This window comes from Trifolium pratense, linkage group LG4 (assembly GCF_020283565.1).
Source record: "Trifolium pratense cultivar HEN17-A07 linkage group LG4, ARS_RC_1.1, whole genome shotgun sequence".
In the NCBI taxonomy this organism is placed as follows: domain Eukaryota; kingdom Viridiplantae; phylum Streptophyta; class Magnoliopsida; order Fabales; family Fabaceae; genus Trifolium; species Trifolium pratense.
Genome location: NC_060062.1, coordinates 37,300,661 through 37,312,972, shown reverse-complemented (window position 1 = coordinate 37,312,972; position 12,312 = coordinate 37,300,661). Strand labels below are relative to the sequence as shown.

Below are 12,312 nucleotides of genomic sequence, written 5' to 3'. Positions count from 1 at the left end.
AATACAGAGTGAAACTCTGCTAACAAAGAACACAGTTCCGGATTGGTAACTTCCGGTGCAACCTGTTGAGGCATATCTATCTGAAGAACAGAGATGGAGTGAATAGACTCAATAGAGTCAGTGTCGACATAACGAGTGAATTGCGCAAATGATGCATGAGTAGGTGTGGAAGAGGTGTCTCCGATGATTGTAATGGGTCGATGATTGTGACAAAATTGAATGCAAGGAACACTGTAATCCGCCAAGAATGGCCCAAGGGAGCTAAGCCACTGCACACCCAATACGACATCAGCACCATGAATAGGAAGTACTAAGAAGGGTACCTCAAACAACGCCTCAGCGACGAAAATGGGAACCTGCGGACAAGACCCTGAGCAAGTAATGGTGTCTCCGTTACCCACAAAAACGGAGAAAGGGGTGATAGCTTCGACCGGTAGCTTCAAAAACTCAGCGAGACGAGGTTGTAAGATGTTGTGTGAACTCCCAGAGTCAATGAGAATGGTAACCCGTGTTTCATGGATGCGTCCAGTAACACGGAGAGTACGGGAAGACGGCACGCCACCCAAGGCCGTGCGAGACAATTGAAAGTGCTCCGGTGGTGAATCGTCCGATATCGGCGGAGCGGAAGGTATAATCTGTGCTGGTGGTGGTTCTGAGTCAAGCTCGTCTTCATCATCAGATAACAGGATCATAAACTGTTTGGCTTTGCAGCGATGACCCGCTACCCATTTGTCATCACAATTAAAACAGAGACCACGAGATCGACGTTCCTGCATCTCCGCCGGAGACAAACGGCGAACCGGAACAGAAGGAGCGGTAGGTGCGGCTCCTAACACTGACGGTGACGCCGAAGCTTGAGGCGGTCTGGACGGCCTAGAGAAGACGGATCTAGAGTCAGCAATTTTTGCCTCAACAAGTTTCGCTAAACCAATCGCCGAATGGAGCGAGGTAGGTTTCAACACTTGCAACTCACGTTGTATGTCGATGCGAAGGCCAGAAAGAAAACAGTTGAGAAGGACCGGTGGAGGAATCCCGGAAGTACGATTGGAAATGTTCTCAAACTGAGTCTGGTAATCAACCACTGTACCTGTTTGTTTGAGGTTAAAGAGGGCGATCTGGTGATTCTCAAAGCTGGAAGGACCAAATCGGAGCTCAAGAGCTTTGGTGAATTCCGGCCAAGTGGATAAGAGGTGGTTGGTGTGAAGCCATTTGAACCAAGCAAGCGCCGGTCCGATCATGAAGAAGGGAACATAGGTAAGTCGTTGGTGAATCGGTGTGTTGGATAGATCAAAGTATTGTTCTGCTTGAAAGATCCAATCAAGTGGGTTTGACCCATCGAAAGGGTGGAGGACGATTTTGGGTGGTTTAAGGTGGATAGCGGCGGACTGAGAAGAGCCGATGGGCGGAGGGCGATGCGCCGGAGTAGAGGCTAACGTGAGCTGTTCTCGGAAGGTATCCAAACGAGTGGTAACCAACGAGTCAAGCATCTCTCTGAGTTGGAGAAGTTGCTCATCAGAGAAGGAGGTGTTTTGTTCAATTTTGGGAGGCATGTGAACGAAATGAAAGCACCAGAAATGTTAAGAACTTAGGAGTGGGGCCCAATTCGAGCTTGGGTAGCTCCAGATATCGAGGAAGAATCAGAAAAGGACAAGTAAATAAAAGGGTTTAATTTTATTCCCCTTTCCAAAGTGCAATCATTACAATCCTTTATAGCTGAAATTGTAAAGAAAAAGGACAGGTGGCATCATCAAACACACTTGATAACTGCCTAACAAAATTAAAGATAACAGTAAGCTTCTAGAATATGGAAGAGCGTGAGATCACTTGCGCACAAAATCTTGCAACCAACTTGGAGGCTTCCTCTTGCGATCTAAATTGGGCCTTCTTCCTGGACTTGGCCCAATAACTGTATCAGCTAGGTCCCCTTTGCCGTCACGTACAAACAAAGTAAGCTCATTTGTTGTCTTCCCCATCAAAGACCTCAAAGACTGGAGCATGTGATCAGGCAAAGGAAGACCTTGTCTAGTATATCGGTGATTTCGATATAGGCAATTCCGGTAACGTTGCTTTGTGATTATGATTAACGTTGTTTTCTAATCTCTAAAATGTTAATTATTACATGATGCTCCCATGCATGCCAATGATTCATTCCTTTAACTTCATTGTTTACATCTTTTGGGCCTCCATAGTAAGTCAAGTATGATGTTTTTTTCTTTTTTAGCGTGTTGCTCTCTAGAGTATTTGTATAAGTTATAAGCTGTTTTTTCAATTTTGTATTGTTTTTCCTATATTGTAAGCTCTTTCGTTTTAAATATATATCACCTCTCTTTCGTTTTATGTTATGAGATATTTGAACAGGTATGCCTCAAATTTAGAAAGTACTAGCTTCATACATGTTGAGTTTTATGAAAGTTTTATCTAATATACACAAGTAACACAAGTACTTTGTAATATATATATAAATATATTTTTACAATATATTGAATAATAAATCTAATTATTAGATCGATATGTCAAATTTCAACTGTGAAATTTATTGTTTCAATAGTTAAAGCAAGTTTTTACATGTAAAAAGACACGTGTACTCAATAAAAACAGCCTAAATAAATTAAAAAGTAATGAGAAAATTGGCTCGATCGCGTTCTCTTTATGATCAACTTGCTTACACTTGTCATGGATTTTAATTACATACAGAAATTCATGTCAATTCATTATTCCAATTCAAATAATAAGTCCATAAGATGACCGCCCTCACAAGCATGTGAGCTAGTAGCGGATGCAAGTAGTACACATTGGGGGCTCAAGCCCCCACCCAACATAATAATTTTATTTTAATACTAAAACTAATATTATTTTTAAGCCCCATGATTAGGTTTAATATCCACTTATTACCACAAATTTATTTTCTTATTTTTCAACTATTCACTACTCAAACTCTTTAATTTTACACATTTTATCTCTTAACTTTACTCTTCTTCTCTTTTAATTAATAGAAGCATCAACTTCTCTCCCAACTAGGGTTTTGTCTTTTTTTCTTTTTTTACTTCTCTTAAATGATCGATTTGTTACATATATATAGATATACAGAATGATAATTTTTATAATGTTGGTAGTGAAACCGCGTAGAGGCTAATTGTAATTTATACAAGCTTTAATTTTATGTATTTTGGGATTTTTCTTATCACTATAATTGTATATTTTGTGAAAGTTCGTAATATATTTATTTAGTCAAAATCTATACACTATTTTCTAGCCCCCACAAGCAAACATTTCTGGATCCGTCACCGGTGTGAGCAACCATGTTTGCTTGTCGGCTCTAATAAACTTTACTACAAAGTTTGAATTTGACAATAACACATTCCTAATGTTACAAATGAGAGAACTAAATTTGAAGTTACCAACGCCTAAATTATGTATTGTGTCTACCAAATTTTTCGAGTTCGATTTAAAAATAACATGTGTGATTCCTCTAAATTCGGATTAAATATTATTTAAACTCTAAAAATTCTTTGATACCCTATATATGTCCATAATATTTGTAGATCTATATAATTGAGATTTGTTGTTTTATAAAATTAGTTTAAAGATGTGATGGTGTCGTTAGATATATCACATAATTTAAAGAAAATGCTACGACAACCAGCTCCTGTCGTCAAAATTCCACAAAGAGTTTATAGTTTTATACAGTACAATTCTTTGATACCCTATTTTATTTTAATTGGACACTTATAAATTATTCAATTTCCATTTTTCTAAATAATATGACACTCAACTCATACACAAATTACAGAATCACCGATAATCAATATACCAAGAAAGAAGTCCATTAACAAATTAAATTGCAGTTTGAACTTGTGCGTGCTATACATCTTTGCAATGCAATTAATCCCATTCATGATCTCTCATGCTCCTCGCGTGAATTCAGATCCTAAATAAATGCCCTTACTCTTGCAAATTTATCACTCCCAATTACGTTGACATGACCAAATTTTGTGAAAATTATGGATTTAGATATCTATAGTTTTTTTTTTTTTTTTATAAGCAAACAATGTATTAATAAGGAGTACAAAGAGTACCCAATCCTTACAATATAAAGAGAGATATTGAAAACCTCAAATGCTTTGTAAACAGCAAAGAGGATTCACATACCAATTGTGATACAAATAACCTGATTTGCGCTCTGCTCTACCACTAAACCAAAGCCAAGAGACAAATTTAATTTGATCAAGCAAACCAGAAAAATCAGCAAAGTCACATCTAAATACAATGTTATTTCTCAAACGCCATAAACACCAAGTTGTCGCCAACCAAATTAAATGTTTCACTTTCCAACCTTTCTTGGATTTGACAAGAGACCCAAATAACGTAAAGTGATGCCTACCTCCAACCTGAAAGGATGCTTCAACACCCATCCATGTAAAAACTTGCTTCCATAACTCAATAGCCTTGCCGCAACTAAAGAAAAGATGATGACTAGTCTCGACCGCTTGAAAGCAGAAAACACAAGGTAAATCAAGAGGATTAGATAAAATACCTTTGGAAGCGAGAGCTGCCCGAGTAGGCAACTTGTCTAGTAATAAACGCCTGCCAAAAACTCCCACTTTTGATGGAATGTCATTCTTCCACATAGTGAGTAAGGCTTCCAGCAAATCAGAATCAATAGAAATTGGCTCATAAAGATTTTGCATTAAACAATACGCAGACTTAACGCTAAACATTCCTGATTACGTTGACATGACCAAATTTTGTGAAAATTATCGATTTAGATATCTATAGTTTCTAGAAGCGGAATGCCAATCGATTTAGAAAATTATCGATTTCACATATATAGATTTGTTATGTAATAAATATATTTTGGGTTCCGCTAACATATATCTTAAGGGCACATTTTAAGGTGTATTTAAATAACTAATATCTCATTTAATATACTTCAAAAATAGCAATAATCAACTTTATTAATTAAAAGATATAGTTCATTATATTTATTACCCATTTAAAAAAATTGCATAGGCAAAATATGATACTTGCCAAATATGATAATTAACTATATTTTTTTTGCTACAAAGCTTTTTTTTTTGTCAAACTTTTTTTTAAAGTTGAAAACAAAATTAAATTATACTAGTAAGTATTATAAAATTCTAAAACATATTAGCAATTCAAAAGTTAAAATAGTACTAACAATCGTTACCATTACAACATAATACTATAATATTCGGTTTTGTTCACTGAGAAAAAACAAAAAACACAAGTTAGCATAAATCAAGTATTACCAGGAGTACATATAAGCCTGATTGTTAACAAACAAAAACAAAAATTGGAATCATATAATTATGGTCGTATAATCAGGCGCGTCATCATAAATCAAATTTGGCAGCATATAATATTTTTGTCTTTCCAATTCTTTTAAATAGGTAATAAATATAGTGGACCATATCTTTTAATTAATAAAGTTGATTATTACTATTTTAGAAGTAAATTAAATGAAATATTAGTTAATTAAATGCACCTTAAAATGTGTCATTAGGACACATGTTAGCATTTGCCATATATTTTTGCTTAATTGCACTTTTGCTCTTTCTATTTGACCATTATTGCAAAAAATTTAGTTCTCCTATTTCAAAATCGAACATTTTAACTTGTCTATTTTGACATTTGTTGCTTAATCAAACATTTCAACTTTCAATCTGGCTCATTAAATCATGGTTAAATAAGTTTTTGCTCCCGATAAAATTACTAAATTTTGTTTTTGGTCTCTATAGAAAAGTGACATGTTCTAATCCTTGCTAATTTTCAATATTTTAAAATTTATTTATTTATTATTAAACTTTTAAATTTTACAATAATTTTTTTTCAAACATTTTTTTTTTACTTAAAGATGCTTATAACATTTCATTCATAATAATATGGTTGATACAAGTCGGTACATCAATGAAAATATTAGAGCTAGCTAAAGATGTCGCTACACTCGCAAGTGCATGAGCCGCCTCATTTGCTTGTCTCCTATCAAATTCCACATGAGAGTTTTCAAAATATAAACTAAAAACACGTTTATATTCATTCAACACAACACCAAATTTTGTAACATTTGGCCTTTGTGAAAATAATCAACGACCTTTTCGAGTCCAACACAAAATCGACACCTTCCAATTGTAGTTCATGCACCCAATTAATAGCGTGTAATATATCAAAACTTCTCATACATCCACCTCACATATAAGTGAGGACCACATTGTTTTAGCAAGCACGAGTCGACCCTCATCATCTCATATACACATACCAAAAACCAATATGATTTCGTTGTTTTGTGAAGGAGGCATCAACATTGCATTTATATTTTTCGAGTTCTGGTTTTTTTCACCGAATTTAACTGCGACTGCGCTCCTGGTCATGCACACTACTGTTGTTGTTGCTACCCATACCAACAGAGGTGTCTCAGCTTAATTGTATTAGCAAGCCTCCAATCTTCAATCATGTGTTTTACATTCTCAATAATTTGCAAATTCGATTCTGTTACATTATTCCGTAATTTAAAATTGTGATGTTTCCGTATGCTCCACACAAACACAACCCATAATGCTGCTTGCTACATATCTAGTTTCTGTAAAAGCAAGATAACAACATCTACTACAGTCGTGGTTTGTGAGACTTACTTCTTCAATATTGCGCCACAAACCACTCATGCGCCAAACTCGAACAGATGTAGGACATGAAAAAAGAATATGCAAGCTGTCTTCATAATTATCGTTACAATCCAAAGAATTTGAAGGACAATGAATACCTTTCTCGCGAAGTCTAACTCGCGTCGGAAAAAACCGCGACAAATGCGCCAAAAATCCTGACAACAACATAAAAAGACAAAATTCGTAAAAAAAAGGCTTAATTAGTCTATTGGTCCCTTAAAGACATTTTAGGTTTCACAATGGTCCCTTAAAGAAAAAAAAAGGCTCGGATTGGTCCTTTAAAGAAAAAAAGGTTCGGATTGGTCCCTTAAAGACATATATGTTTGTCATATTGGTACTTCCCGTTAAATTTTAACTCCAAATATAACAAAAAATTCCAATGGTTAAACTTTTAAAAATTAATAAGGTTTTTGGTGGACCACTTACACTAAATGACATTCACAATCCAGTCAACTAAAACTAACGTTTTTTTGTAAAAAATTGACGGAAAGGACCAATTGAGAAACTGATTTGTCTTTAAGGGACCAATCCGAACCTTTTTTTCTTTAAGGGACCATTGTGAAACCTAAAATGTCTTTAAGGGACCAAAAAACTAATTAAGCCTAAAAAAACATAAAAAGAGAAAAAAAAACATGAATTAACTGAAAAACAGAATAAAATATCATGACTTAAAATATATGAGGGAGCAAATTTTAGGGAAATATTTTTATTAATTTAAATTTAATTTTCAATTAAATTTTTATTATTTATGAATTTTTTCATAAAATGTGTTTTTTTATTGCAACCCCTCCTGGAATACAGGCCACCACTAGCCCACATATTTTGGGGAGGTTTTTAACTCTGGACTTTTTTTAAATATGGGCTTTTTAGACAAGTGGACCCTGACAGCATCCTATTAGATGGGTTAAATTGACAATTCCAAAACGGATTAATTGTCTAATATTAACTGGAAATCTAACAATGATTAATGATAGTTACTATAAGAAAAGACATATATGAGAATATCACATGTAAGTTAGTATGTTTGAGAAAATGCACAAGCTAAAGTCTGGTGATAAATCCAAAAGATCAATGCAGAGTTAATATGTAGCCACTAGCAGAATTAATGAACGATTGTCAAAGCAAAAACTTCACAAGAATATATATAATACAGTCCTTATTTCTGGACTTCAACTCTTAACCTAAATTTGAACATTTCTGTTGTCATAAAAAATGTCAAATAATAATCACACTCAATAACGGTGTTGAGGAGATGAGATCATAGGAGATAGTGCCATAAATTAATTGCGAAGACTACAATGGATGCCTTGGTTTTAGTTTTTTTTTTCTTTTTTTTTTTAATTACTTAAAAGATTTTAACAAATGATTTTTTATTTTTTTTTTATAAAAACTTCAAATGAAAAATTGGTTTGAAATTCTCTATAAATATCGTTTTAAGTATTTCATCATTTTATTACAACTTTTTTGGATGATAAAATTTTAAAAAAATCTCTAAAAAGAAGTTAGTTTAAATAACTTTTAAAAAAACCATTTTTTAGAGATAGCTTTTTACAAAAATTGCGATTTTTATTAAGTTAAAATCTCTAACAAGAATATTTAAGTTATTGAATGTCGAAATCATTTAAGATATATATTTAGCAAGTATATTTATAAGTAAAATTTAAATTACGAAGAGTACAAGGGATACTCAATCCTTACAATTCAGAGATAATCACATTAAATACAATGAAAACAAACCAATGAATTATTACAACATTAGAAAGAGCAAACAATTGAAAATATTGCAATACCGACACTTATTCAACCCAAAAACTGAATATATAACAAAGGATAAATTTGAGATATTGGATTAATTAAAAATAGAGAGAAATACAAGTAGAGATGAAATTGTGTACACTTTTTGAATGAAAATGAAAGAAAATGGTAAGTAGTACTGTCCCTCTCTCTCTCTTTGTCTCTTGTCCAACCTTTTCCTTTAAATCAATGATAGCAATAGAGAAATCTCATATCTTTATTTTTATGTGTGGACAATTAAGGAAAACATATAGAAACCAAGTGCATATGGAGAAGAGTAAGACAAGATCAGGTGTGAGGAAAGGTGCATGGACATATGAAGAAGACAAGTTACTCAAATCTTGCATTAGAAAGTATGGTGAAAGAAAATGGCATTTAGTTCCTCAAAGAGCAGGTATTATTTTTTTATTTTGTTTAATGGAGACCGTAGTATGATCCTATAAAACAGATCATGTTCAAGTAAGATCGTCAAAGAGCAGGAATTATTAATGTTGCTTTTGTTTTTTTTGTTTTATTTATTTATGGGATGTTGCTTATTGTACTTACCATTTGGCTAAATTAATATTAGTTAAATAATTGAATAACTTTATATACAAAAGCAAAAACATGTAAACTAATTAACCATGTAGTAATTTTTTTTTTTCCTATATATCTTGTCAAAATTAATATTTGTTACGTACATGTATTGGCAGGATTGAATAGGTGTCGAAAAAGTTGTAGGTTAAGATGGCTAAATTATTTAAACCCTACTATCAACAAAGAAAGTTTTTCTGAAGACGAAGTTGATATGATGTTAAGGTTACACAAACTCTTAGGAAACAGGTATATATGCCAAGTCCAAATTATAATTCAATTGAATATTTGTGTGTGCTTTGAAATATTTCATTATTAATCTAGCGTATGTAGTGTGAAATTAATATAAATTATTTTACGGTACATTCGAATGAATGTACTGATTTTTAAATTAATCGATAAGTTAGTATTTCTTTTTAAAATAAATAAAATTTAATTTCTAAATACTAAATTACTTGACAAAAATAAATAAATTTAATTGCTGCAAGGCTTTTGGGTTGACAATATTTTTTATATCTATATTTTCTCGTTTAGATAATATTTTAACTATTTATTCATATATTTTAGATGGTCATTGATTGCTGGAAGGCTTCCGGGTAGAACATCAAATTATGTAAAGAATTATTGGCATACACACTTGCGCAAGAAGGTGATTTCAAAAAAATTAGAAGAAAACAAAGAAAAAGAAAAACTTAAGGAAACCGTCAAACCTCATGAAATTATTAAACCTAAACCTCGAACTTTCTCAGCAAATTCACCGTGGTTAAATAGGAAGTACATTAATTTTGTAACACCAATAGTGGCAGTTTCGACAAAAGATGGAACTGTTGCAAAAGATAGTGACATAGAGAATACTATGATACCAATTAATGGTGATGTAGATTCTGCTGCACAACCATATACTGGAAATTCGACAACCATGTGGTGGGAAAATTTGTTAAATGTGAGCAATGACAAAATTGGCCTATGCTCTTTATTACAAGAGGAGGACTCCAAATATGTTAACTTTCTTAGTGAAGTCCCCAATGTCAATGATTGCAATTGGGAATCCAAAATCTATGAATTTGAATCTATTTTAGATATTTTAAATTAGGATTAAATGCCATTGAGTGAAGTAGCAGTAGCATTGTTAAATTTTAGATATTTTAAATTAGTGAAGTTCAAAGTTACTACGTGTAATTTTTTTTTCCCTTTCACCACGTTTAATCTGGTTGGTGGGTCAGTTCTGGTATCAAGTGTTTCCAGTCTCCTCCCGATCGCACTACGTGTAATTTTTAATATAAAAAAAAGTTTACTTTTTATATTTAAGAAATAATTGATATATTTGATTAAAAAATAGATCAAATATCTCAAGTTTACAAAGTAATTTTTATTTATATTTTTACCAGAGAGATTATTTGTTATAGATTTAACTGTTTGGTCACACGCCCTTTGTGATATTTTAGAGGCACACTAAATTTATTTCTTAGTGACCTAATACTCCCACCGTTCCAAATTATGAGGAAATTGTTTTCCCCCCAATTTATAAGGGAAAAACACAAATCTTATCTTTTTCAAGATTTCTTTTTATTTATTTTCATGAAATTAAATATACAAACTGCATTTAGTTTACTCTCTCTTAATTTTTCCATAACCAATAACCAATAAAAATTGTTTCATGTAACTATTTTCAAGAAAAATGCAAAGAAACATATTTCAAATTATTATGTTTTGGTTTTTTGTTTGAATGGTTATATTTTATTAATACCGAAACTAAGCGCAAGATGAGCACAGTTCGCAAAATCAGATCATACAAAAACTTTTCAGAAAAGAAGAATTACCAACGAGGAAGGCTCTTTTCCATCGAGGTATTATCAATAATAATCATGAGAGGTGCTGTATTTTTTGCTTTAGGGAGGAGGAGGACTTTCAACATATTTTTTTCAAGTGCCCAGCAACACAACAAGTATGGCATAACATCTTTAGGTGGATGGACAAAAACTTTTTACCTTTCGAAGACATTCCGCAACATTTTATTTTGTTTGGAGACATTGTAAAAGGTAATCTCAGCAAAAGCTTTGACATTTAATTTGGTTGGCAACGACATAGAGCATATGGCGTATGCGGAATAATATATTGTTCAAAGGAGACCATGTTAATGTATTAACTCTAGTGGACCAAATTATTTATATTTCATGGTTTTGGTTCATAGGACGAGGTAGTAATGTCAAAGTTGTTTTCTCTGATTGGTGTAATAATCCTTTAGCATGCTTTCAAGGTATCTAAAGTGATTATTCTTGAATTGTAAAGGCCGAGTACCCCTTGTACTCCTTATAATTCAATTTTCACATATATAAAAAAAAAAACAACCATCCATATAATAGCAACTAAGACTACAACCTAGAACAATAAAAACAAAAGCAAAATGCATAACATCTCCCTGCCCATCATACTCTAACTCCATAACTCCATATGAAACGAAACGACGGCCAATGAAGCCAAGAAGCAACCGCTCACATTCGGATACCAAACAAATACATACTCAAAGGACCACCACTCGACGTTGGCACACAAAGAAACCACGACGAAGTACGAAACTCAACCCGAAACCAAAGCATAGACACAGCCACGCAATCAGAATGGAAAGAGTTTGAATCAAGAAGCAGAAACGTCCAAAAACCTCTAAGAATAAACAAATCCAAACAAATAACACAAGCGGTGGCTAAAGGGAAAAAGTCGGGGCTGCAAAAAGCTTTGGAGAGAGGTATAGACGCTCCACGGTGGTTCCATTGAGAAAGAAAGGGAAGATACACCCAACAGAAACAGCTATGACACTGAACTGGACCTCTCATCACACCACGTGAGGAAGCTAGTTCCTTGGAACAACATTAACACACAACCAAATCAACGTCACTAATGACAGTCAATTATATGATGTTCTTAGTAGTAAATTAGAGTAGTTTTAATAGTAATTGAAGTCCAAAAGCAAGCAAATACCTGTAAAAGTGAAGTTACAAGGCCTAGAAGCAAGAAAAGTGGAAAAAGCAGCAAAAAAGGGCAAAAATGTAATAAGGCAGCGCAGCCATCGTACCCACGATGAATCTCATCGTGGCGTGATGAGAAGACGATTTAATTGAAGAAAATCTGCAGAAAATCTTTTCCATCGTGGCACGATGGCTTGTCATCGTGGCACGATGATGACTAGTAAATCTCGGGACAAGTGTTTGTGCATTAAATTCAAAGAGTTTTGAATGTTCAACATTGAATGCAACATTTGTTGTATTGT

General features: G+C 33.3%; 2 protein-coding genes across 2 annotated transcripts; one reads left to right on the top strand and one right to left on the bottom strand.

Moving 5' to 3' along the window:
• Positions 1-4,112: 4,112 nt before the first annotated feature.
• LOC123922615 lies at positions 4,113-4,718 on the bottom strand. Its single transcript, XM_045975313.1, has one exon. The coding sequence runs from the start codon at positions 4,716-4,718 to the stop codon at positions 4,113-4,115; it is 606 nt and encodes a 201-aa protein (XP_045831269.1).
• A 3,939-nt stretch (positions 4,719-8,657) lies between these two features.
• LOC123921946 (transcription factor MYB1-like) lies at positions 8,658-10,423 on the top strand. The gene is made up of 3 exons (XM_045974690.1): positions 8,658-8,868; positions 9,167-9,296; positions 9,615-10,423. Exons 1-3 carry the CDS (start codon positions 8,664-8,666, stop codon positions 10,138-10,140), a joined length of 861 nt encoding a protein of 286 aa, XP_045830646.1. The 5' UTR covers positions 8,658-8,663; the 3' UTR covers positions 10,141-10,423.
• The last annotated feature ends 1,889 nt before the right edge of the window (positions 10,424-12,312 follow it).

Excerpts from the sequence above, each read along its gene's own strand:
- LOC123922615 (XM_045975313.1), bottom strand. The coding sequence starts at position 4,718 with ATGTTTAGCGTTAAGTCTGCGTATTGTTTAATGCAAAATCTTTATGAG.
- LOC123921946 (XM_045974690.1), top strand. The coding sequence starts at position 8,664 with ATGATAGCAATAGAGAAATCTCATATCTTTATTTTTATGTGTGGACAA. Across the intron at positions 8,869-9,166 it reads TTTAGTTCCTCAAAGAGCAG|GATTGAATAGGTGTCGAAAA; the intron begins GTATTATTTTTT and ends ATGTATTGGCAG. Across the intron at positions 9,297-9,614 it reads CACAAACTCTTAGGAAACAG|ATGGTCATTGATTGCTGGAA; the intron begins GTATATATGCCA and ends CATATATTTTAG.